General features: G+C 42.6%; 1 protein-coding gene across 2 annotated transcripts in view; it reads left to right on the forward strand.

The window, feature by feature from the left end:
- The window catches only part of LOC135484560 (protocadherin Fat 4-like), a 37,252-nt gene extending 13,129 nt beyond the window's left edge, over window positions 1-24,123 (forward strand). For both annotated transcript variants that reach the window (XM_064766156.1, XM_064766157.1), the window contains 40 exons: window positions 702-1,071; window positions 1,320-1,501; window positions 1,890-2,102; window positions 2,442-2,606; window positions 2,912-3,085; window positions 3,516-3,671; window positions 3,926-4,060; window positions 4,181-4,370; window positions 4,644-4,879; window positions 5,094-5,333; window positions 5,671-5,820; window positions 6,032-6,206; window positions 6,458-6,606; window positions 7,243-7,392; window positions 7,726-8,148; window positions 8,522-8,770; window positions 9,136-9,303; window positions 9,562-9,735; window positions 10,210-10,371; window positions 10,754-10,900; window positions 11,226-11,385; window positions 11,603-11,829; window positions 12,112-12,522; window positions 12,958-13,290; window positions 13,612-13,767; window positions 14,026-14,262; window positions 14,496-14,663; window positions 14,921-15,084; window positions 15,341-15,578; window positions 15,902-16,024; window positions 16,409-16,483; window positions 16,679-16,852; window positions 17,150-17,308; window positions 17,606-17,753; window positions 18,175-18,299; window positions 18,623-18,931; window positions 19,261-19,446; window positions 19,966-21,274; window positions 21,633-21,755; window positions 22,025-24,123. In XM_064766156.1, the coding sequence (XP_064622226.1) occupies window positions 702-1,071; window positions 1,320-1,501; window positions 1,890-2,102; window positions 2,442-2,606; window positions 2,912-3,085; window positions 3,516-3,671; window positions 3,926-4,060; window positions 4,181-4,370; window positions 4,644-4,879; window positions 5,094-5,333; window positions 5,671-5,820; window positions 6,032-6,206; window positions 6,458-6,606; window positions 7,243-7,392; window positions 7,726-8,148; window positions 8,522-8,770; window positions 9,136-9,303; window positions 9,562-9,735; window positions 10,210-10,371; window positions 10,754-10,900; window positions 11,226-11,385; window positions 11,603-11,829; window positions 12,112-12,522; window positions 12,958-13,290; window positions 13,612-13,767; window positions 14,026-14,262; window positions 14,496-14,663; window positions 14,921-15,084; window positions 15,341-15,578; window positions 15,902-16,024; window positions 16,409-16,483; window positions 16,679-16,852; window positions 17,150-17,308; window positions 17,606-17,753; window positions 18,175-18,299; window positions 18,623-18,931; window positions 19,261-19,446; window positions 19,966-21,274; window positions 21,633-21,755; window positions 22,025-22,092 (8,901 nt within the window). In that variant the 3' untranslated portion in view covers window positions 22,093-24,123. The remainder of the gene's footprint in view (window positions 1-701; window positions 1,072-1,319; window positions 1,502-1,889; window positions 2,103-2,441; window positions 2,607-2,911; window positions 3,086-3,515; window positions 3,672-3,925; window positions 4,061-4,180; window positions 4,371-4,643; window positions 4,880-5,093; window positions 5,334-5,670; window positions 5,821-6,031; window positions 6,207-6,457; window positions 6,607-7,242; window positions 7,393-7,725; window positions 8,149-8,521; window positions 8,771-9,135; window positions 9,304-9,561; window positions 9,736-10,209; window positions 10,372-10,753; window positions 10,901-11,225; window positions 11,386-11,602; window positions 11,830-12,111; window positions 12,523-12,957; window positions 13,291-13,611; window positions 13,768-14,025; window positions 14,263-14,495; window positions 14,664-14,920; window positions 15,085-15,340; window positions 15,579-15,901; window positions 16,025-16,408; window positions 16,484-16,678; window positions 16,853-17,149; window positions 17,309-17,605; window positions 17,754-18,174; window positions 18,300-18,622; window positions 18,932-19,260; window positions 19,447-19,965; window positions 21,275-21,632; window positions 21,756-22,024) is intronic.
- Window positions 24,124-27,212: the final 3,089 nt, after the last annotated feature.

A 27,212-nucleotide genomic window follows, 5' to 3' on the forward strand; every position in this document is an offset into this window, starting at 1 on the left:
TATAACAACAGTATCATTGTCTGTTGTTATTTGCAAGACAGACATACGCCCACATCTGTTAACTCACCCCACCCTCTTGTTTGTCTCCTACTGCTGAATGATCGACGCCCAGGGAAGCATTGCACTTATGCGAGCCGTTTTTGTATTGTGGTTATAATTCATATCCACTTCAGAACAGTCTGTCGCAGCAAGGGACAATAGGTAACAACAATGAAAGTGGCCGTTATTAAGAATTCTGATAGCATCTGATGTATCATCTAGTTTTTTTTACAATGCTTGTAGGTGGGCTGATAATGATCGGTTGGCATTTGCATTCAATTCAATCGTTAGAAACACGAATTGATCCATGGAAGTTCTTACAAAAAATACCAGGGAAATAACACCAGGCGGTGTGTATCGATGTGGTCTTCATGTAGCAGACCTAGGAACAACGAATAGACACAGATTCTCATTCTATATACTAGTATATTCTGGTGAAATTAATAGCCAGTGGTATGTTTTTGAATGACTCGAACTTAACAGCCACAGGACTGAAGCCCCCTGCAACCTCGTGTCTGAGAAGTCAATGACCAGGAGGCCTAGAAGTGCATGTAGTAGGCCTGATTATTGACCGCTTTAGAAGGGGCAGATGAAGAAGAATGACTGGAGTTGTATTTGCCATAAGAAGTACCTTGACAATTTAATGACAATTTTCCTGTTAGGTAACCGAGAACTCAGCTGTTGGGACAGACATCGCTACTCTGACCACCGAGGATCCAGACAATGAGGAGAGCGCAAGGCAGACGTTCACTTACTCGTTAGCAGTTGATGCCAAGGGTAGATTCAAGGTCTTGGGGAACAAACTGCAAGTGGCTTCGTCTGCTGAAAGATGTGGTGCATCTCCTTGTAAAATCAACTACGAAAAAGATAAATCGCATGTCCTGATGATCAAAGTTGTTGACAGCGGAAAGCCTCCGTTGAGCGCCACCATTAGTCAGGAGATTGTAGTGAAGGATGCTAATGATGCCCCGACCGATGTTGCCCTGAGCAACGATGTCGTGTATGAAAATGCAAAAGCTGGAACTGAAATAGGTGAGAGGATGATCTTGACCGCCATTTTGTAACGGAAAATAGTAGGTCAATGAAATGTTTCTTCATTTTTGACACAACATGGTCTCAAAATAATATATCGACGTATGAGGGGGTCTCTTCTACCAGATTTTGCCCAGTTTTTCCCTGTCTCTATAACTACAATACACCGAGCTGCAGGCCCAACCATAATCGTGTAGATCTGACTATAAAATGATCAGAGAATATAACACTCTTTTTATTCAATGCAGGAATTTTATCAGCCAAAGACGAAGATGCCGGGCAAACCGTGACCTTTGACCTTACTCAAGGTCAAGAATTTGTTACTCTGACTGGGAACAAGCTTTTTACAGCCAAAGTATTCAGCTATGAGGAGACGACCAAGTTCAGTGTAACGGTCGTAGCTAAGGATAGTGGGAGTCCAATTTTAAGTGTAAGTAGATACCTTAAACACTGAGTCTATTTCTACAAATATACACTTTTCTCAAAATATTCGCCAAGAACATACCTTTTTGTGACGGACGGAACAATCTCAAAAGGATACAAAAAGATATAAAAAGATATGAAAAGATAACATCTTAGTGAAAATGAAATGTACAAGTACATGTATACTTGAAAGAGCGGATTCATAATATGAAACTGAAATATTTGTAACGGAAGATTCACGCTTAAATATCAATGATTTTAACGAGGCGAAGATGAATTATCATTTCTCGGTGATCACGTAGACAACACTTCGAATATGAGCCGACAATGCTTTTTTAATGTTCTTATATTCAACTCTTACTTAGATTCTTTACTAAATATACTTATACTTTCAGAAATCTCAAGCATTTGATATCAGCGTGAAGAACGTCAACGAGCCTCCGTTGTGTCCCACCCTCGCCGATATCCCCGTGGACGAGGATAAAGCCTCGGGGTCTGTAATCGGAAAGCTGGATGTGACTGATGGTGACAATGGCGAGACCATCACATTCAGTCAGGATAACCTGAAGGATGTCTTCGGCTTGACGGCTCCTTCCTGTGCGAAGGTGGTAAGTAACGACGTATAGTATAATCCAGCACAGCCTTGTAAACCACTCGCCTCACTGCGAGATGATTTTGTGATATTCGGTTGGTCGATCGAACGAGGTTCTGGAAGCAGTGTGAGAAAATGGCATGTGAAGTAGCCCTTTGAAATTCGCCGATGACGTAAAGGAGTCTGCTGATGGGAACAATGACATATAGCGACCATGACATATATATGTACATGCGATACTAACATTTTACATTCATTACAAAAGAGTCAATGTCTCAAGCTACCAGCTAGCAACACCTAGCATTTTGCGCCGCATTAACATCTTCTTTCATCTAACCTTTCTTCATTCCTTAAGACTCCAAGTGGAACGAAATGTACGGCATCTGTGAAGCTTATGAGTAGCTTAGATTATGAAAAGCAGAACAATTATGAGGTGACATTTAGAGCTAAGGATGCAGATGGCCTTGAGTGCTCAGTGAAGGTCAAGGTCATTGTGAAGGACAAGAATGACAAGCCAACGGTACGGGTTTAAAACTGTTTTTAAGACCTGAGTGAATTGCGCTCGTAAAATGACTTACTTCGAAGGATGCTATTGGTCATGAGTTTCTACAATTGGCCCATCATCAGAAACAGATAAGTTTGAGCCAAGTTATCAAAATATTACCGAGTTGGACAGTAATCTTGAATATTTTGAACAAAAAATTATATAAAGGTTAGTAAAAAACGAAACACAATTTACGGTCACAGCGATCGCAGTTGTGGATTTATGACTGACTCAATGATATTTACAAACAATTTCACGTTTGTTTTCATGTTATCTTTCAGGGTATATTGCTCGATGGAGAATCTAAGTCGACCATCAGAGTGACAGAGGGTTCTACACCAGACACAGTACTGACACTCTCCACTCAAGATCCAGATGCACAAGACTCACATACCTACACTATCAAGGAGGCCAGTGTTGGGGCTTTCTGTAAGATCGTTGGCAGCATCATGCAGGTAATATTATTGATAACATATTAAAACCGCTAGGTCAAAGCGTAGAAAAATGCACTACGACGAAATCAAAAACAACTATACAGCATTTCATGACGAGTGGTTTATAATAATAATGAGTCTTTTATATAGCGCAATTCCGTGACACTATAGTTCTCGCTCAAAGCGCTTTGGGATATCATATTATTACCCCGGTCACAACAGAAATCAATCAGGGGTTTCAAGGAGCAACAAGAAGGTGCTCACTTGAACTCGACCAGTAGGGGAACTAAGCAGTGACTCGGCCGGGAGTCGAACCCACGACCTCCTGATCATGAGGCCGATTCTCTTCCACTGCACTACCGTTGCTCCGTTTGCACTGCAGAAGTACCGTTCTCCTTTTCCATTTATGTTCTCTTCTTGTTGCTCTCAATTCTTACTCTTTCTCCCTTAGGTTTCCGGATCAGCTCTTGATTATGAAAAAGTGAATGAATATGTCTTCCACGTGATAACCAAAGATAAGGGAGGCCTCACCTTCGAAAAAGCTTTCAAGTTGGCTGTTCTCAATGCTAATGACCCTCCTTCAAGCCTGGTGTTGGATAAGAAAAATGTGAGTAGCAAGATAGATGCTTTTTCATAGATAAAGCCCGTTTAGAACCACAATAATAAACAAACTTGAAGCAGGTTTAAGGTTTAAATGATATATTATCAGCCTATTATTTGAAATCTCCTTTGCTTAGTGGTCCAGTAAGTGTTTTTCACTGGGTACTTGCATTATAGTAAGCGGTAAATTGCCCCTTATTTGACCTTTTTCAGGCTTGGCATTTTATACAAAATTTTAAACTTGATTTCATTATTTGTCAGGTGGATGAAAACAGTGCTGCCGAAACCGTAGTTGGGAAACTAAGCACGACAGATCCCGATGCCGGCCAGACCACGTTCGTTTACACCCTTCTTGACGCGGATGGCCGATTCAAAATGGATGGAGACAATCTCAAGGTAGGTGGACACGACAAGACGTCCTCTAGATTCGATTGTTCATCTGATATTCACCATGTTTATTTTCAAGTTGCCAGTGTTATGTATTAACGACTTCGATCACTCTTCTTTTCACCATAGGTAGCGGCATCAAATGTGGACTGCTTGAAGTTCGGTGGTACGAATTGTCGGCTGAATCACGAGGTCACCCCGAAAGTCACAGTCAAGGTCAGAGTCACTGATTCTGGCCAACCACCATTGTCTAAAGATGGCGACTTTGAGATTCTAATCAATGATGTAAATGATGCGCCAAGGGATCTCAAATTGGACGGTAAGAAGGGCCTGTGAAGTTTTTATCGAAATAAAAAGGTATTATGTGTCGCTAGAAATGTAAAATGTCTTACTTTATCAAGGATGTTTTAAAATTTCTCAAAATTGACCATTTTGAACCCTTTCTAATCATGGCTCCATCGTTACTGAGGGCCGCGAAGACAGCTCATTCAGTGGATAATGTATATTCATGTTGATGAATAGTTTCATTGATTAGATTACTGCTGATGTTTGATCAACAAACATTGGCAATTTGACAATTCATTTTCATCAGGTCGTGAGGTCCGCCAAAGTGCTGCGCTTGACTCAGAAATTGGGAAGTTGTCATTAACGGACGAGGACAAGGGACAGACCCACACCTACACAATGACTATCAGCTCGGGAAACGAGGGTGGACACTTCAAGCTTAAAGGTGCTTTACTTGTCAAGAATACGGCAAATAAACTTGACGTTACCAAGACGTACAAGCTGACTGTAGAAGCGGCTGACAGTGGAAACCCAGTTAAAAAGGTAACTCGAAGCAATTTTCACGGGAATTAAATTTCCTTCAAATTTTCCTTAAGCCGGGCGGTAAAGTGCATTTCACAAAAATTTAGTTTTCACTTCATCGTTCGTGGCTGTTTGTAAGGGTAGCGATACCCATCTTGTAGTTTGATATTGCCGCCATGGCTGCTGTAAGCTTACCTCTTTCATTCATAAAGGACTGAATCATTACTTATTCTAGGTAACTGGTACATTTGACATACTGGTTCTAAAAGACGAAAACATACTCAAATCAGCCGTATTTACGAAAGAAGGTGGAAGTCTGGTATTTGATAATGACAAAGCGGCTGTAAATGAGAACTCGAAACTTGGTACCGTGGTTGGTACACTCGACTACACCATTTCCGCTGGACTGACGAACGTGGAAGTCAAACTGGTTGGTAGCAGTACGTTCCAGTTGGGTGCGGTTGATTTTAAAGGAGTGAGTATAAACTTTCATCTGGTAGTTGAAGCAAATGTGATTAAAGAAGGATTTTAGTTCCATTTCAATGGCGAATTAAAACATGTCTGTTTGATAGAAGTTCGAAACCGTTTCAGCATGTTAAGGTTAGGTGCGGTTTTAACGCATCGTGCGTTACTCGCCCTTGGAAATTCTGACCAATCGTTTACATGATTTACCATGCGCCCGTTCTGCACTCTGAACTTCATCGTCCTCCCTGTCTGCCCTAATGCACCAGCAACACCCTTCACTAAAAGTTACACTTGAAAATTCATATTCCATGGACTTTGTATCACACCCGGTTTGTCTTTATCTATAGGAAAAAGTGAAAGTCCAGGTCAAAGTCGCCGGCGCATTGAACTTCGAGGAGAAGAAAACCTTCACCATTCTGACAAAGTTGACCTCCACTAATGGCGAGAGCAGTAAGGCATTCACCATCGCGGTCAGGGACGTTAATGAGAAACCGGAGGCAAGTAGATTATTTTTGTAACTTCTGATATCTTCGGATATCGTCTGCACCAAATCGTGGACCCCAATCACGAAGGAGTTAAAGTCATACCTCTGCGCTCGAGGTGTTTGGAGCGCTTCTCCGACGCTGCCCGGTAATTGTTTCTACTGATCGTAGAGGTCCGAAATTCTAATCTTGACGAAATAAAGACGTTTCTTCGATTGTTCCTCAGGAGATAACGCCGAGCAAAGTTCCGCTTACTGTCGAGGAGAACTTTAAGGGTCAAATTGCAAGCTTTACCGTCAAGGATCCTGACAACCCAGACGCCCATACGTTTACGCTGCTTGATGATGGAGGTGGAACGTTCGTCATTACTAGTCCCAAGGGAGAACTCTTGACATCTGCCTGTAAGTAACTTGACGTTGTATAAGCTCTTTACAAAAAGGCTGTGTAAAGATTGATATGGTTCTGGATAAGATGATAGTTTCATACACAAATGTATTACGATAGACGACTCGTGTCAGATATATATATGAAAGCCACACTTCCGCAGTCCGCATGATCTAAATCTCATCATTAACCCGTTGCTTTCGAATAACTGGTATGTTCTCTGCTGTTAAAGTTTTCCTCATTAAAGACCATTAAACGTTATTTTCAGCTGCAAACTTGGACTACGAAACGCAAGATTTGTACACCATCAAAGTGAAGGCGACAGATAAGGGAGGCATGAGTATTGATACGGCATTCACGATCACAGTGACGGACATCAATGAGAAACCAAATGATCTCTCTATGTCGAATGCCAAGGTAGGATGCCATAGAGCTCAAGCCGCATTTGAAGTTGAAAGATTTATTAACGTGATATATCCCTGCTCGTTGAATGAGTTTATATATCCCTGCTCGTTGAATGAGTTTACATATCCCTGCTCGTTGAATGAGTTTATATATCCCTGCTCGTTGAATGAGTTTACATATCCCTGCTCGTTGAATGAGTTTATATATCCCTGCTCGTTGAATGAGTTTATATATCCCTGCTCGTTGAATGAGTTTACATATCCCTGCTCGTTGAATGAGTTTATATATCCCTGCTCGTAGAATGAGTTGGTGTATCCCTGCTCGTAGAATGAATTGACATAGTCTTGACTGGTAGAATGAGTAGGTGTATCCCTGCTCGTAGAATGAGTTGGTGTACATGTAGCCCTGACTCTTGGAATGAGTTTTAAGAACTGGTCGCATGGATATCTTTCCAGTCCATCTTGATCAGTTTCTTGTCAACTAGAGTAAAGCCATTATTAATTATTTGTATATACCTCTAAGAAGTGTAACTGCCTGTTGCATTGACTTGAATAACGAATTGTTTGCTTGCGAATTTCCATAAATATGCTAAAGTGGTACGGTAACTATGGTTTTTGTTTTTGTTTTATGAAAACGTATGTGTTACAGATTGACGAAAACAGTCCAGCCGATACAGTCATCGGGACATTACAAGGCAAAGATCCGGACAACATGAAGAAACAGAGGCAGAATCTCGCTTATACCTTGGTTGATGATGCCGACGGAAGGTTTAAAATCGTTGACGGAATTAAAGTCGTGGTAAGAGTTTTCATTTCAGAGGTTGACTTGACATCGGACATAACTATGTTTGAAATATAAACCTTGCAGTGTCCTATCCCTCGTCATTTTCGCTTTTCCGGCGTTGTGTCTGCCTATACTCGTCCCGTTGTTGGTTTGCCATGGCAAAAAAACAGCCCTTTGTTGCAATACAACACTACTATTTCATCGTAGAGCAAGCTGTATATTGGGTCAGCATAGTTTACGCATATCGTACCAATAATTGCATTACATTGACGAAAAATTCCTGTTTTCAGCTTTTCTTATTTGACAAGCATCAATTCGTTTACCAATAAGATTTTATTTAACCAACAGGTTGCTGCGGCCAACACTGGTTGCCTCGACAGGACGTCAGCAGTAAAATGTCAGCTGGACTTTGAGACGAAGACAAGCCATAATATCCTTGTCAAGGTCACGGATGACGGCACTCCTAGTCCGACATCAGCTGAGATGTCACTGACAGTTGAAGTCACTGATGTGAATGAGGTTCCATACGGGATCGTCCTCAGCAACTCTAAGATTTCAGAGGCTGCGAAAGTCGGCACTGAAATCGGCACCCCGACCGCAAGTGATCAAGACAAAGGTCAGACTCTAACTTTTTCGGTTGCTGGAGCTGCCGTGGAGACGTTCATTGTGGTAAATGGAGCTGTTGTTTTGAAAAAGCCCGTGGACTTCGAGACACTGAGCTCGTATAAGGTGACAGTGGTAGCAACGGATGATGGTACCCCAAAGATGTCGGTAAGTTGATTACAATACTTCATCTCAAGGAAATACTATACCAACGTTTCGCTTTCACCATGTCAGCCGGTGCATTGAAATTCGTTTATAAAACGAAGGAGGAATTGATGTTTCCTCTTTTTGTTAAATTGTCACTTGTGTTGAAAAGTCTTCTAGGCTTTTGGCTGATCTGAACTGCTCACCATGCCTCAGCTCATCTGGGGTGCTGACCTGGACGTAGGCTCACTCCATGTATGGAATAATGACCTCAATGAGCATCATTTATTTCTGATTTTGATCTTCTAAATGGAGTCTTCTTGGATGAACCATATCGTATGAGCTCTTTGACTTGCTGTGATACTTATTAATCTGATGAAACGTTTAACTTTTTTAGGCATCGGCTGAATTCACGGTCAGTGTCCTTGATGTGAAGGAGGCCCCTTCAAGTCTGACCTTGAAGGCGAGCGGCCCAGCCAGCTCGGACCTGACCCTCGGGAAGATCGGCGTCAAGGAAAATACTGCTGTGGGAAGAGTAGTTGCAAAGCTTGATATGAAAGACCCGGACACCAATGATAAACTGACGGTGAAGATGGATTCCACAGTGTTATCTGCAGGAACACCAACATGCAAAACACTGACACAGGTATAGCGATCCGATCTTGTCACTTTGATGATATTAATGTGGAGAAATGTGATCGTTTAAGGAAGAGGAGGTTTAGAGTCGGAGGAGTAGGCTGGTGGGGACTTGGATTGTGGTGCTTGGATTTTCTGAGTTTCAAAACAGCCAATCGATCTATGTAACCCAATTGGGAATCAGTTGGAACAACGCAATCGACCTTTTTAACGGTAACTGAGAACATCAGTAGGAATAAGGCACCAATAGTTAACATAATAAACACAATCTGTATACTTAGCACCATTTAAAATATGATATATAAGCTTAGGCAAACATGTTCATGTTCGCTTACCACTTTCACATGTGCTCAATTCTTTGTTTTTCTTCGATAGAATGGCATTGCAGGCACAGTCTGTGAGGCCGATATCAAGATCAGTGAGGTCACCGACTATGAAACCAAGAAACAATACACGGTTAAGATAACAGTAGTGGACAGCAGCGGAAAGGAACTCACTAAAGACTTCGTTATGACGGTCATTGACGAGAACGACCCTCCTACGGTAAGTAACCATCTCAAACCACACTGATGTTGTAGTGATAATCAAGCAGTCGAAAATGGGGTGTTTGTTTAAAACGAATTTTTAGTCAACGGATTTTGTTCTTCAGTCAAAAGTATTCTTCAGAGAATTGAGTACGATGCCAAAATGAGCATTTTAAGATAGATGTCTGAATGATATGTGAGTTGTTAAAAAAGCCCGATGATGTAGATTTCAAAGATAGTTGACCTGCCTTTATATCTAAATTCCTCGGTATTTCAGGCGATTGTTATCAATGGCAAGCCTGCACTATCGACCCTCAGTGTGGCCGAGAACACCAAGGGGAGTGACCTCGCTACATTGACCACCACAGACCAGGACGTTGGACAAACACATACATATACCATGCAGGGAGACAATGTTGACTTTACGCTCACGGCCAATGGAAAGCTGATGGTAGGTTGTACCCGTTGGAGGACACAATCTTCTCAATTTAGAGAGAGTTGTGTTCATCCTACTAGAATAACCTTTCCTCGTCTTTTCGGGATATCGATGCGTTTGATCGGTGCCAATTTATTTCATGGCACATTGTTGTTTGGCAGTTCATTAGTTACAACATAGCATTACCATCATTTTAAAAACGAGATACAGTGGAATCCCGGTAGGCGACCATCCCGGTAACGCGACCACCCCGCTATAACGACCAAGAATCGACGGGCAATCGACTACCATTACAAGGCCCCCAGTAACACGATAGATAGTCCATCATCAAGCCAATAAATAAGAGATTCGTGTTAGTATAGCGCTCACTTGACAAATTGACCTGTATCAAGGATACGAATTTTTCCTTGAAAAGATCAGACGTAACTTCATTTGCGATGTAGCCTAACATGCCCGTGTATTTTGAAGTCATTTGCTCGTTACTCTTAGGTGTCATCCCAAGCCAAGCTTGACTATGAGACAGCTCCAGCCACGGGGATTGTACTGAAGGCACGCTCATCTGATGGCTCTCTGTCCGTCGAGAAGGATATCAAAATCATTGTGACAGACATGAATGAAGTCCCCTCTGAACTCACTATCAGTGCCAACAATGTAAGTCCAATCGTTTTACTTATGCACGATCTCTCCGATAGGTTTCATCAGAAATTCGTATGGTATCTTTTTAGATCGAATACTTCTCTCAAAAGTACAAATGGTCATCATTTTTGGAAACAACGTTAGCCATGGGCAGTTTTTACACGATATCCGAGGTTCTTGCTTATTGATAATCGAACGTATGTTTGTTTTATATCTCAGTTTTCCTGTCTCGAACCTTTCCGTGCAATAATTTCGCTTAACCCGCAAGTTGCAGTAATAGAAGAATCTTTATGGATCGCACTTCAATACATAAAAAGTGGGAGCATCGTGTAAAATCGACAAGAATTTTGAAAAGTTCTAATTTCACAGGCTAATTCTACTAACATGTTGATTCCAGGTCAAAGAAGATGCTGCATCAGGTACAGCCATAGGAACATTGGCTGTCGAAGACCCTGATAATAGTGTAAAGACAAGACAGACTTTCACATTCAGGTTGATCGACACGCAACTCGACAAATTCGCCATCGTAGGAGATACTTTGAAGGTAGGAAGTGATACGATCAGCTGCAAGTCTGGCGATTGGTATGGCGAACGATTTCTTATTTATTTCTATTTGGCGAAGCTCTTTACATTATCAGTGGGGGGAAAAATAGTCATTCCTGTTGAACTTCGAATTCGCTATACTCTTATTGAAGGTCTCATTAGTGCTAACATTAGATAGACACCGTCTGAACAATACTAAAGATAACCTTGTTCTTTCCTACTGATTCATGTATTGACAGTTAAAGTAATGGATGGCCAGAATCCCTCTGTGCTTTCGACCACTGCCTCATGGATGATGTAACATATTGTTAGAATTCATCTTGTAGGTTGGCTCGAAACCAAAGTTTGATTTCGAGAAAGGACCCAAAACATACAAATTGAGTGTCGGAGTGACTGACTCGGGGACTAATGCCAAAGAAGTTCTGTTCCCAGTAACTCTTACCATAACTGATGCAAATGACCCGCCGACAAATCTGGCGCTAACAGGTTAGTAACAAAATCGATTCTTTCAGAGAAGAGAGGTGTTGATAGCGGTGTGAGCGTGTCTCTTTGGGGGGAGGCAGTGGCTTACCATCATCTTTAAAGCATAATGCATTAAAATGTCTGAATAAGTTCACTCTTGATAGAATTTGTATAGATTTTCGTGTCCTGGGTCTATCTGTTACAACTCAAACTTTAACCACAAGTACCATCTTCCTTGAAGGCGCCACCGTCGCCGAAGACGCCCCCCTCGGTACTAAAGTGGGTGTATTGTCAGCAACGGACGTAGACGCTGGTCAGACGCTGAAATATTCCGTGGAAGACAACGAAAAGGTCGCCTTTGGTGTGGAAGGTGACGTCCTAGTTGTTGCTGGAGCCCTTGACTACGAACTAGAGGGAACAGTCAAAGTCAAGGTGGTAGCTTCTGATAATGGCAGCCCTCCACTCTCGGTAAGTCCGAGCAGTTTTCGTTTTCGATGTGAACACATCCTATACGGATAGCTTACTAGATGTCCTTCTGCACACGTGGATCTGAGATATTCTTTTCTTGAACTCTTTATCAACACGGTGGATACGTTGCGAAATGCTGAAATAGGCTTACAGCACTACTGCTGCTTCAGTGCCATAAGTTCAGCGGTTACTGGGCGCTCACTTTCAGCTCTCACCCTTTGTCAATATTATTTTACTCATCAGTTCACCACAGATCCTCTTTCATTATTGTCACTTTTGCAGATCAGTAAAACATTCCAAATCACTGTGACCAACGTGAACGAGCCGCTGCGGTATGCCAAACTCTATCTATCCTCTTGGATCCAGAGTGAGTACAAGGTGGATGAGGGTCTGGAGGTTGGGATCAAAGTAGGATACCTTGAGGTAGCTGACCCAGATAAGGATGAAACCATAACGGCTCAGATGCTTGAGGTCACGGATGGGGTCCTCAAGGTCGGGACCAAGAAGTGTCAGCGGACGGACGTAAAGTACGAGACTACGAAGTGCACGTTCGACATTAACACCGCACGAAAGATTACATTCCAGACATCGAAATCAGCATACAGGTTGAAGTTAAAGGCCTCGTCACTACCTGCCAGCGTTATTCTTGTGTCGGCACCGTTTATGATAAATAACAAGAATCATGAACCGACAGTATGTACAATGTGACATTTAGTCACCACCTATCCGTCCTCTCCTTATAACTTTCGAATTCCCCAACACCAACCCTCACTTGTACCTGCACACATAGAGTCCATCGAAGATGTGAAACATCCCTCTGGCACTGGCATTTTGTAAAAACCTTTCTCCGCGATTATTGTGTGTTCAGAGCTTTTCTGCCTTTGGACAAATAGACATTTATTAATGGTCTAGTAGACATCTATCTAACAAGCTGTCATATAGACATCACCATATTTTATCTGTGCAGTTCGTATATTCTTAGATCCTAAATCACGATACTCTAAACGTGCACTGATAGATTCATTGCTCTTTTGTACCATAGCACAGTACACGTACACATCTGTCTTGCTGTTCGGATTTACATATGTGTACATGATTCCATATCAACATCATCTTTCCTTCTCTCAGGATATCATTGTAGATTCCGCGAAAGTGCGTGAGGATGCTGTCGGCGACAACGCCGAGATCGGTGCCCTCCGCACGACAGACATCGACAGCGAAGACCACCACACATACACGCTACTCTCCGGGACCAAATATGTTGAGATCGTTCAGGTAGCTGAGAAACCTTTCCTCAAAGCCAAAGCTGGGGAGTTAGACTACGAGGCGATGGAGACGATACCGGTCAAGATCAAGTCCGTGGATAGTGGTAAGCCGCCCATGAGCATTGAGAAGACTGTGGTCATAAGCGTGATCAATGTCAATGAGATGCCCGTGGTGAAGGCGTTGTCAAACAATGAGGTACGTTCTTATGTTATTACACTTGATTGATATAGAAATTTGAACAGATTGAGTTTATCTGTGACTGTCGTCGTCACCAAAATGAAAAAATTGTTTGAAGCAGCGCTATCTCGATTGAGGATCCGGGTTGAGGATACACCGAGTTCTTTACGTTCTAAGTACGTCCAAAGACGGGAGTAAGTTTCCTCAATCGGTAGATGGTATCCTTTCTACTGTCATTGGAGGTCGAAGGACTGATCACGGTTCTTGTCTTCCGTAGTGTCAAAAAATATTGTTTGGAATTTATCAATTTTGCATTATTGGATTTCTTCTCTATCGTAGGTAAGCGTTACGGCAGCCCCGGGTACAATAATTGGTCGCGTTATCGTGGAAGAGCCGGACAACGAAAAAGAAAACATACAGAAGCACACGTGTACTCTTGGAGCCAATTCCGATGTGTTCAAGATGGATACCACCACCACGCCTAATGCTATCAAGGTAATTTTTGGATAATGATAGAGATAGCAATGTTGTCACCTGCGCCAAATTCTAACTAAGGCGTATCATTAGCTGGAATAAAGGAATTTCCCTTTTCGTGGCGATGGTCCTTGCACCTTAGAAATAAACCAATTTGTTCTGTGGCACAAGCAATGGCAAGCGATTAATAAGATCTGTACTACGATATTACCCTGAACTGTGGTGTGATGTGGTGTATTATTTCATCACTATCTATTTAATTTTCCCTTTTCTTTTCAGTTGGCTGTGAAATTAACAAAAATCGAGACTGTTGACATCTCGGTGATTTGCACGGACGATGGGACTCCGAAACTGACGTCAGTTCTCAAGTCATTCAAAATACACGTGAAGCAAGCAGCAGATGTGCCAAAGCTGCTCCTTCTTGGCGGGTCACTGTCGGTGGAAGAAAATAAAGCAGACGCTGTGATTGGTCAATTTTCAGTGATAAATGAACTTACTGGAAAGGAACTTGGCGTGGTAAGAAATGTTCTTTATGGTTTTTCCATCATTTCAAGATACGAGGACGTTGGTTTTCTGTTTATTCGTGCTCAGTGAACAATGCTTTAGAGCTGTTTGGCCTGTATTGTTTGCTTTAACATACAGTCAATAAACAAAGGTTGATGAAAATCTGAAATCGTCAACTGCTTTAATTACCTATTGTTGTTCTTTATTTTACAAATAAAAGTCTAAGTAGCATCATATACTTCCAGACTATCACGTATCAACTTAGCACCAATGCTGACAAATTCCTAGTGGCCGGCTCACAGTTGAAGATGAAGGTGGTTCCAGACTTCGAGAAAGAGGACCTCTTGCATGTCGAAGTGAAGGCGAGTGGCAAGTTTGTCGACAAGGATTTCATCATCACCAAGACATTCAAAGTAAGTATTATGCCCATGTCAACGTTGCGGGCTTCGCGTTGAGCTTGTCTGATTCTCCTTTCTTTCAGGGAAGGCAATAAAGTAATGTTATGTTACGCTTTTTAAAGAAAACGTATTATCTTTGTGCGCTGGGAATGTCATCAGATTAGCGGTTTGTTAGATTTCTTTTAAGTGTTTCAATGTCTCTTCTCCTATGCCATTGCAAACAAGTCGAGAAGCTGTTGTCCTTCGATTGCCTTATTGCCTTCCTTCGACAGATAAGCGTAAAGAACATCAACGAAGCTCCAACTGCAATCACGGCCACTATATCCAACCCTGTTCCGGAAAACAGCCAGGCTGGTTATGAAATAGGGACGCTTGACTCCACCGACGAGGACAAGGGGCAGACGTTCACTTACACCATAGAAGCCGTGGACAGTGGGTGAGTTAGAAAATACCTTTGGCAGTAAATCTCTCATGGTTGGAAACCTCTTCTCTTGTTTTGCCCTGGATTTTCTCGAGTCAGGTGGAGATTTGAATCAGTCCCGCAATATATGTCATTGCCATATCTTATGGTTTAGCTCTATTACACAATGAGTAATGATGGTGTTTTCTTCAATCGCGTTGACTGCATCTTAATGACTCCAAGAGAATCTTAATCTAGAATAACTTGAGTAAACCATGACTCTGTTACACAGGCACAAAGCGACAGTGGCTGACATCAAAGGTGATGCCTCTCTCAAGTCTCTGTTTACAATCGACGGCGCTGATATCAAAGTCGGTGGAAACCTTGACTTTGAGAAAGTGTCCGAGTACAGCCTGAAGGTTGTGACCAAAGACAGCGGTACGCCTACTATGTCCTACACAGGCCTGGTGCGGATTCAGGTAGCAAATCTCAATGAGGCACCGACAGCTGTTAAACCAACACAACTGACGGTACGTTAGAGGCAAAGTTCATTCATTTAAAAGAGTTCACTCGTGTCATCCCTGCCGAAAAGGTCAGTCATTTTCAGTTTATGATGTACTCCTTACTCTGACTCAAGGCACCCGCCGAGAAGGTAGTGATCATGGTATCAGAAAGTAACCACTCAAAATCTATTCCGTGACATTTTCTCAATCTGAGTTAATTGCTCAAAGTATCATAAAAGTGAACTTACCCTGTACATTACCCCATTTTATGTAATCAAATTGCTTGAGAAGTCTGCAGTGTTTCAATGAATTTACTCCAGACCTGATCGTTATCCTTATCTGTACTCCAGGTAGCAGAAAACAGCCCGAAGGATACAATAGTACATAAACTGACCGTCACCGACGAAGATGCGGGCGACACCCACACTTGCATAATCAGTAAAGTGGGTCTGCCTTCTAACTTTCCATTTGCGGTAAGAAACTGAATAATACCCTTAGAAAATGTTGAATCATGCATTCACATGAATCATGAATTCACTACTTGCAAAGGGCGAAAACGGTACGAAAGATAACGAGGCCTGAATCTTTGGGTGAGGATATTCCCAAAGTACTGTTTGGTATTGAAGGTTTCCATACGCAGTCAGCATAAAAAGCATGAAGCCTGGCTTTGTTTTCTGTTAGCAACCCGGAATCAGTAATTGAAGTCCTTAAGTTTCGCTTGAATCTCGAGGTCAAACGTCTTACTGTTCCGTGATTATTCCTTTATGGTTGTATACAGAGAGAGTGAACGTGGCCGTGTAGTTTAAATGACTCAACTTGTTGCTCAGAAAAATGATGATATGGACTGCCTCTTCCAGATCAAGGAGTCAGATGTTGTGTTCGTGAAAGTCGCCTCGATTGATTATGAGAAGAAGAGTCAATACAGCTTTGATGTAAGTCATCCGCTTCTTTATGCATTTGCGATTTTTTACCATCATCCAGAAAACAAAAGCATTGGAACCTATGGGAGTGGCTTGGATACACATTTGGCTTTGAAACGTTACTCGTAAAGTGTTATATCTGAAATGATTGTCTAAGCCTTTTTATTTGCTTATCCTTTTGTATTCATTGTCGTCATCCTCTCCTAGCTCCAATGCAAAGACAAGGCAGGTTTGACCTTCCTCCAGGTCATCACGGTCATGGTCACAGATGTGAATGAGCCACCATACGAAATAAAGATTTCCCCCGATTCGATTCCGGAGAATACGCCAAAAGGTGGCACTGCCTGTACAATCGTTGCTAAGGATCATGAAAGCAGTAAGGTAAGAATCATTTAAAGGGAAAAGCTAATGGTAATTCGTTTGTTGTTGTACATGTACACCTTTACTTCTTTTATGAGTTTGGATACAACGCTCGGCATGCAACCCATTCTTGATACGAGAAACTTGACCCTCAGTTACTTTAAAACGTTACTCCATCAAAGTGTATAGCTGTCAATAATTGTGATCTTCCGATGGTTTTCTGTAAACATCTACATTAACAACTCATCCCACTTCTACCCATTTCACCTCCGCTGCTATCTATTTAGATGAGAAGTATTCTTGATTTTGATATTTTAGATCACATACAAAGTTGTCTCCGATGCGTTTAGCCTACAAGGGACGAATACCCTGATCACAACTATTGACCTCGACTTCGAGACGAAATCAACCTACGACCTGAAGGTGAATGCCACTGATGAGGGAGGGCTGGTGACAACAGCTGACATTGTCGTGAAGGTAATCTGCTCGGTGATAAAATCATTCCATTTTTTCTAATTGATGAACATGCAAGGAGTTGATTTTTCCTCGGAAGACATGTTTTTCGCATCAGGACAGGCTCTTCGAACAACGATATCCTCCGTAGCCATGATACGAATGGTGTTTCTGTGTTTCCGTGGGCCCAGTTGCTCATCAACCCTAGCCTTATAGCTCCACTTAGCGTTATCGCCTGAATTTCATTTACAATAGTAGCGTAGGACTTAGCGTCACTGTCAACGCTGATTGAGCAACAGTGCCCTTCTCTCTCTCGCTTAGATCAAAGATGTAAACGAAGCGCCGACCGCCATTAAACTCAGCACTCAGTCTGTTCCGGAGAACACGCCAGAGGGAACAGAAATAGGGACTCTGAAGGTCACTGACGGGGACAGGGGACAGACACACACCTGCACTGTTCCTTCCAGTGGTAAGAAATGCTTCTCTTCTGTATCATTTCGCCAACGAGTCATAATAATCTCTTAGACGGCCTTCTCATCGTCTATTTATTTAGTGTCGGCGTTAAACTATTCAGGAGGAGGGAGTCATAAGTGAAATAAGGCAGACTTCTGGGTGATTTTTACACACTGACGAAGCTGTGTTATTCCACCAAGTAAAATAATGAAAAGATTCCTTGTACATTTTGTAGCTTCTTCTTCTACTTCCTCTGCCTCTCCTCCTCTCTCGCCTTCTTCTCGGTATGTTATGCTCTCATTATTTTGGGGAGCGTTTGCTAAATGTTACAGCGTGTGGCCATCATTCAGGTTACTGACATAGTGACTCTTACATCAACAACAGTCGACAGTGTAAGAATAGAACAATAACTCGTTCTTACATTTTATTTGTTGCAGTTCCCCTGACCGTTATCCAGGGAACCAAAGTGACTGTGTCGGGGCCTCTTGACCATGAACAGACCGATGTACTGAAGTTTAGCGTGACTTGCACTGACAATGGCAATCCTGTCGCACGCGCAACGGTAGGAAGATCTGTCAAATCGAGTTGGTGGTTAACTTGTAGGCTTCTTTTCTTGGCTTAACTCGACTAATTGTCTCATGCATTGAGAAAAATGGATTCATCTTGTTGTGGCATATCACATAACTGGTTACCTCCTTGTGGTGAGTTCCAATTCGTTGCTCAGCGGACCGGCGGTATATTGCTATGAGGTCAGTAAATATCAAAGGCGTGTAACTCTGATTGGCTATATATGCACTATCGACTGAGGTAGGAGTACAAAAGATTCATGACATCAGCACACTACCTGTCTTCTCACAATGACAAATTACAATGCATTTATTGCAGAAAGAGCTGACCTTGAATATTGATGACAAAAACGAGCGGCCAACATCAATGACAATCAACCCGCCGGACGCAGTCAAAGAAGATGCCAAGGTCACTACCAAGGTCACAACGCTCACAGTAATAGACCCGGATGTTGGTGACACCATAAGCTGCACCGTTATTCCGGCCAATGTCCCGTTCAAGGTGGTCAATGTCGATAAGATACAGAACATTCTGAATCTGGAAGTCTCGGGGCCGTTAGATTACGAGACTGCGCCTAAATATGACATCAAGATTCAATGCACTGATGATGAATTTATGATTAAGAAGGTGAGCATGATATTTTGCAATTCTAAGATTTACGATTACGATTTACGTTTTCAAAATTTTCAAAATTACAGTCATGAACAGTCGCTGATCTCGTCGGAAAAACAAATTTGTTGTGAAACATTAGACTCAGAACGAAAGATTGCAGCAGCTCACTTACTTGATCTGCAGGCAACTGTAAGAACATTCCTTAAAACTTGACTAGAAACGTTTTGACTCACGACCAATGGAATTTCGTTATTGAGCCTAAAGTGTGCCATTATATTTGACAGAATGTTGAAATTTCAAACGAGGACATGTTAGAACTAATAAAATATTTTCAACTTTTGCAGCCTTTAACCATAACTATTGCCAACGTGAACGAACCACCAACAGATATCATCATGGTGAACCGAGCTCCCATTAAATCTACCTCACCGGCAGGCTACCCCATAAGCAAACTCATTGCCGAGGACCCCGACCCTGGACAGACACATGTATATGAGGTCGTGGGACCATTTTCTCAATCTTTCGCTGTGGTAGGTGTGAGAGGGCAGCGATACTTGTAGGAAGGCCTACTCCAAAATATTTCTTTGCTTCGGATGACCTTTTCTTCCAATCTCCTAGACTCGCCTTTGGTAACGGTTGCATAGTGATACTTTCACCGTGTAGGCCTAGTTTTGCTCCTCAGCAAATGCCAGGTAGCCTCTCGTTAGGAGATTGCTCTACCTCTTCTCGATTGCCAGACAGAGACTCCTGATTGGATGATACAGGGTTCTTCTTCCATTTAGCTGGTCGCGAACGCAAGCTTTGGGAAAGTCGTTTCTTGTGCAATAAGATTTCAAATAAGACTCCTTTCAGATTTGTGGGGCAGGACCGATCATCTGAATTCATATCAGTCCATGTTACCTCGAAGATCGTAGGTTCGATACCCAGTCAGTCTAAGAGCAACTTACTTTAAACTTTTTATGTCCAAATGATTTATTTGTTTCCAGTGGCATGAATAGTCAAATGTGTTATTACCTGATTATCATTCGTGTGTCTCACTTCATTTTCAGATAGGGAGAGATATCCTAACATTAAAGACAGTCATACCGCAAGACATACTAAAATTAACCAAGCCAATGCTCTCAGTCGAAATTACAGTCAAAGACAACGGTCTGTCAAAGGCACTTTCGTTTACAAAAACCCTCTTAATTGGTGTTACACACACCGAGGTGAAGCCGACACTCACGATATCAAATGAAGACGTTAAAGAGAACACTCCAGTGAATTCAGTGGTGGCGACGTTTGAGCTGAACAACATGCGGGATGGCAAGGGCGGGTATGATATCCGGCTGGTAGAGGATGGAGACCTACCCTTCAAGATTACCGGAAATGATTTGATCTTGACGGCGAAATTGAATTATGATACCCGGAGCGCATACGTCATAAAGGTGAATGTTAACTATAAGAAGTACACGTTCGATGTTATAAAGACGAGTTTCACTCTCAGTGTTATCAGGACTAATATATGTATTCCGAAGTGCAAGACGAACGCCATGTGTGACACGAATGCTGGTGGAGCTGCCGAGTGCAAGTGCATGAAAGGTTACATCAAGTCTCCTAAAAATGATGGGAATTGCATCAATGAAGACGACTGCAAGAAGTATAACCCACCTTGTCATAATGGTGGTACTTGTAAGGACGGAATCGGGGAGTTCTCCTGCACGTGCCCCAAGGAATATGGAGGAGACAGGTGCGACGTTGCTATGAAACCTCCACCGGTTTGCACACCAAACCCCTGCAAGAATCAAGCTGTTTGTGTCAAAGATGCCTCCAGTGGCTATAAGTGTGATTGCACACCTGGCTGGGAGGGTAAGCAGTGCAAGAAGAATAAAGACGATTGTGCGGCGGTGAAATGCTATTCTGGAGGAGTATGCAAAGACCTCGTGAATGATTACGAATGCTCGTGCCCAAAGAACAAGATTGGTCTTAACTGCGAGTATAATGCAGCTGCTTGTGATGCGTCCAAGTGCCCAGGAGAAATCTGTGTGCCGAAATTCAACGCAGTTGGGCACTTGTGCGCCAAACAAAGTGCCAAGACCACAATCACTGTACCGGAGGGCAGTCGGATACAACGGTCACTTTTGAAATTGTTTAAGAAGGAGGCAGATAATCTGTTTAGGCGATTGGATGGGATTCCACCAGGAAAGAAACAGGAAGATATGCCGGCAATGAGGATCTATATTCTCCAGGGTAAACAAACAACCATTGTAAAGCGAGCAACAACTGGGAACACTTTGCTGTCCCATGTGGTCTACAATGATGCTGGGAAAGTTTACAATGAAACAGATGTGATCTCTGCGATGAAGACTTCATGCGAAGGTAGGTAGCCGACTGGTTTTGAAGCAGTGATAAGGGGAAGCCTTCGGCAATCATCAGGTATCGTCAAAAGTTATTTCTCCTTTCGTGTTTGGATACGTGCAGATGCCGTGGTGAAAAGTTCCCGGGAAGAGTGTCAGACTCCAGATCGAAAGTAGAGGGTTCAGATTCCTACCAAACCAATTCGTTCATCCATCTTAGCGTAATATGGTACAGCGATGTATCCATGAGCGGCCTAGCAAAAGTGTCGTGAGGACGGATTCGGAAAAGTATAAGACGAGATATGTCCTCGTATCGAATCCGTATAGAATCCGGTTAAGTTGTTTGCTGATCATTACATGTAAATCCCCTTGTACTCCAGGCGAAACGGACGCTATATGTCAAGGATATATCCAGCGTCACAAAGAGCTGCTTAAAAAGGATGAGAAGAAGCCAGAGGGAGGTGGCGACAATATGATGTTCATTTACATTGGCGCTGGTTGCGGTAGGTACATTCTATGTCATTCAATGCCCAATTGACTTGATATTTCGATAAGCATTATGCTACGCTTTCATACTTTTTGATACTATACATTAGCGAGACAACGCAATTACCAGCAAAAACCTGGAAGTGCCAAAAGGAATTAGACGGAGGTTCTTCTCTTTTGGCCAACAGGGGGCGTGTGCCTGTTGCATCTTATTTCGCCAATGATAAAAGAAACTATGAACCTTTTTGAACGTTGCTGCCAATTTGTTCTTTTTTCCCGATTTCAGGTGGCGCCGTTTTAATCCTTGTGATCATTATTGTGGTAGTGTGTGTCAAGAAGCAGCGGAAGGCATAGGGGGAGGAGAAAGAATAGGGGGATGGGCACACGAAGGAAGAGAAAATGGCGAGAAAGTAGGCCTACTCCCGAAATAATAGAATTTTACATGTATTCTGGTGGTCACTTCAAATGGAGTAGCATTTACTCTATCCGCGAACTTAAGAGGTCAGTTTCGAATTTATGAATTCCGCCCGTTTTCTACCGAGTCGGCTGTCCTAATACGAATTCAACAAAGGATGTTATAAAGTCATACGTGTACATAGCGGAGCTGTAGGAAGATAGGTAACTCCCGAATGGAGTCAGAGATTGTAGAAAAAGGCCGAGACACCGACCTTTTAAGTCCGCGTAACGTGTGCTGATCGAAACGTGGGGAAACATTTTCCTGTCGTTGGTATCACCTGTTGAACACATTTTACAAAGTGTTATGCTAGACTTCCTTTAGATAAGACACCTCTGCCGCAAAAGCCACTAGACCAAGTCGGAGAATCGTGGGGCCAATTTCCATCTACCCACACACTCATTCTTGTCACCTCCCTGGTTGATACATTTGTGATCCCCAAAGTACTATAATTATGTAACATACCACACGTAAAAGATATTACATATATGTAACATACCACACGTAAAAGATAGAACATATACGTAACATACCACACGTAAAAGATAGAACATATATGTAACATACCACACGTAAAAGATAGAACATATATGTAACATACCACACGTAAAAGATAGAACATATATGTAACATACCACACGTAAAAGATAGAACATATATGTAACATTCCACACGTAAAAGATAGAACATATATGTAACATACCACACGTAAAAGATAGAACATATATGTAACATACCACACGTAAAAGATAGAACATATATGTAACATACCACACGTATTAGATAGAACATATATGTAACATACCACACGTAAAAGATAGAACATATATGTAACATACCACACGTAAAAGATAGAACATATATGTAACATACCACACGTAAAAGATAGAACATATATGTAACATACCACACGTAAAAGATAGAACATATATGTAACATACCACACGTAAAAGATAGAACATATATGTAACATACCACACGTAAAAGATAGAACATATATGTAACATACCACACGTAAAAGATAGAACATATATGTAACATACCACACGTAAAAGATAGAACATATATGTAACATACCACACGTATTAGATAGAACATATATGTAACATACCACACGTAAAAGATAGAACATATATGTAACATACCACACGTAAAAGATAGAACATATATGTAACATACCACACGTAAAAGATAGAACATATATGTAACATACCACACGTAAAAGATAGAACATATATGTAACATACCACACGTAAAAGATAGCACATATATGTAACATACCACACGTAAAAGATAGCACATATACGTAACATACCACACGTAAAAGATATTACATATATGTAACATACCACACGTAAAAGATAGAACATATACGTAACATACCACACGTAAAAGATAGAACATATATGTAACATACCACACGTAAAAGATAGAACATATATGTAACATACCACACGTAAAAGATAGAACATATATGTAACATACCACACGTAAAAGATAGAACATACCACACGTAAAAGATAGAACTCTCGCATGTCTTATCTCAAATAAAAGCAGTTAACAATGGTTTGAGAAGATATGTTTCGATGTTATTGATTTCACCACTCATTACCAAGTTAGACCCCGTCAGTACCATAACCAATCTGGTCAAGGCACCAACTTCTTCTCGGAGGAACACACAAATCGTTATTGCCATTGGTGGATGTTTCTTGATCATTTACACTGATATTGAGTTACAGATTTATTATTTACAATAATTTCAAACATTCTACATGTTTGACCACACAATTTACACAAATTACAGATGTTACTTGTCCACTAATACCACAGATTTGGACACTACCTTATGACACTGAATTAGTCACAGCTTAATTTTGACGCGACTCCAGTATTTTCACTTGTTGGTCAATCAACTTAAGCTTCGAATTCTTGTTCCCAATCTGGGCGTCCACTAGCGTATGTATCAAGGTTCTTGCTGGGGGCCGCTTGGTAGTTCAACTCGTCATTGGTGACACGATAGATATTGGTAGCCATAGACGGCTTCCGCAGCGGAGTGATAGATTTGGTCTGGGAGTCCGGCGTAGAAGGCGGTGTCTCCTCCATCTCCATTGCGGGTTCGATAGGCTTTTCCGGCGATGTCCACGGCGTGAACGGCCTCTGGTAAACCGCCGCCCGGCTCGGTTGGTGCTTGCAGAAGTACCATAGTCCGAGACAGCTTCCAAGCATGGACATCCCAACAAGCATGCCCAGCAGACCGGCCAAAATGTCTCTCCATAGGGGCCGCTCAACTGAAAGCACGGCAAAGTTTATGCCAGGGCCTCTGCAGGTGCAGTGGTTGTAAACTTGAGAGGCGCATGTCTGAAAGGTATTTTGAAGGAACGTCACTTTCGCATTGTACTTCCCATGAAAGAGTTTTCTTCGGAGAAATTGATTCGCAACGCATTTCATGGAACGTCGTAATAACTTTATCTATTGCACAAATTATTAATGAAAGCCTTGGCCACTGCTGGCAAAATGACAAAGAATGATCTGACAGTAGAGATATTAGCTATAGCCACTAATTTACAGAAACTTTCTCACTGTATTCCGAAAGATGTGAAATGACTGTGGGAAATAATTTATAAATATCCTTGACTTACCACTTCCGTAGTATTTTCTGTAAAACAAAATAAGAGAAGAGTTCATCTAGATGTAGCCTGTGTATTTAGCTTTTGGGTCCAGAAGCAGATGGTGAAAATACAAGTTATGGAGATCGTATCGAAGAGTAAAGTGCTCAGGTCGTATGGTAATGTTCTGGTAACTCGAGACGAATCCACAACGTCAATGTAAGAAGCTGGTCTTGCACATTTCAATTCCTCAGACAAGTCAACCGAGAATCACCAGATTAGGATGCTGCAAACAGCAAAACGGACCAGAATTTTACGCTTACCGAATTCACAGTGCTCTCCATAGAACATTGGCGGGCATAAACAGGAATGACCATTGACTTGGTCCAGGCATGATCCGCCGTTATGACATGGTTCATCAGCGCAGTCATCGATGTTGGTCTCGCAGTGTGTCCCGTTCCAGCCCGCCAGGCAGGAGCACATGTAACCGTTGACGTGGTCTGTGCAGGTACCGTTGCTCTGGCACGGGGAGCTAGCACACTCGTCTATGTTCACCTCGCACGTTGGTCCGGTCCAGCCTGGAAACACGAAGCAACCGTGACATACATGACGTAAATCGATCGTTTTCTGACTAAGTTTCACCTTGTAGATCATTTCTCCATCTTGCTTCGATGTCTGGGTAAAACTTGGTTAGGTGGTTTCTCGATGCTGCAACTCAACTAAGCCAGCAGTAAGATACAGTTTATTGCTGTGCGGGATCTTCCAGAAATCTCTAAGTAAAGCGACAGGCCTGGTGAGAGACCCCAAACACTGGCGTGAGCGGCGATCTGCATGTAGATCCTTTCCACCAGCCTCATTTCGGTCCTAAGTTTCGGGCAACCCGCATGCGCAGTTTCTTGCTTTGGAGATTGAAAATGGCTTTCACCCAGCGCAGTGTGCTACTGCGCATTCACCGTCTACAATCCTGGTGGAAAGGATCCTCTGACAACAGTTTTTATCGTGACATCCTACCTGGAGCGCAAGAGCAGCCATACCCAAGCATTGAACCTGTCAGACTGCACGTCCCGTTATTCCAACATGGCCGACTGAAACAGGCGTCGGGGGGTGCCGGGCATGTCAATGGTGGCGCTGCAGTCGTAGTGGGTGGACAGAAGCAACTGAAGCCATTCACTTCATCAATACAGGCGCAGGAAGCAGCACAGGGTGAGCTAGCGCATTCATCAATATCTAATGATTGGAAGAAAAGAAGTTAATTCTAGTGGAAAGCGTCATATGAATCTCACTTTACATCACAATCCTGTGAGACTGTTATCTGGATTAGATGATCAGACGTACATTCTTGTTGCCTTCAGTGAAAGCCTTGAACTTCGTCTAGTACTCCAACTCGGCTGATGTGCGGCAGTTGCCTCCTCTCAACTCGCTCGGAAGTGGCGCTGTCGTAAATCGATGGCACGTTGGCAAAATGGAATTCAACTGACAATTCGTTAACACTATTCTTAGAGGTTGTTTCATCATCAGCGGACATCAAGATTGATAGCAAATCTGGGAAGTCCAGTTGAAATAGCTGTGAACTTACTGACGTGGCAGTGATCACCAGCCCACCCTGGCCGACATGTACACGTGAAACTGTTTACCCCATCGACGCAAACGTGGCTATGACAAGGTGCGCTGGCACACTCGTCGATGTTTACTGCGCAGGTCGAACCGGTCCATCCCGGGGCGCATGTGCAGGTGAACTCTCCAACATGGTCGGAACACGTGCCTCCATTCGCACATGGGTTGCTGGCACATTCGTCAACAGGAAGGTGACAGGTGTTACCAGTCCACGCTGCAAGAGGAGAATGTGTTGATGTTGGGTCTACATTTTGAGTGCTACAGCCTGTCATGTGCCAGTGAGTTCAACTTATCGATGTCACAGCATCTTAGAACAGGATCAGTTGAACATGAGTATGGCGGTTTGGCACTGTACCATCCCAAGTTTGGGCCGTACGATTAGAGTAGGGTGAAGCAGGGAGTAGTGGGTCACCTTGCCGTTGTCAGGCACCCTATTGTTAGAAACTTTGGCAGGCACTCGTCACTTGACAGAAAATGGTGTATCAATAGGGTCAGGTGGCCAACAACAGAATGTGGTCCAATCTACAAGGAAAATGCTCTGTTGCTATACATGTGCTTATATTTCGAGGTCATGAGGTTCTTTAAGTCTTGGTAGCTCATTCCTGTTGTCCCCCAGAGAAACTTCTAAAACTCCTGTCATTACTTAAGTGCCCTACCTGTGTCGCAGTTGCATGTAAAGCCACTTGCAGCCAGGGCGTCCAGGATGCAGGTCCCTCCATTGAGACACGGTCGGGGGAAACAAGCATCGAGTGGAGGAGGACAGGTCGGGGGACAGTCGCACTCGTATCGTCCCGTAAAGT

Source organism: Lineus longissimus, chromosome 3 (genome assembly GCF_910592395.1).
Source record: "Lineus longissimus chromosome 3, tnLinLong1.2, whole genome shotgun sequence".
Lineage (NCBI taxonomy): Eukaryota > Metazoa > Nemertea > Pilidiophora > Heteronemertea > Lineidae > Lineus > Lineus longissimus.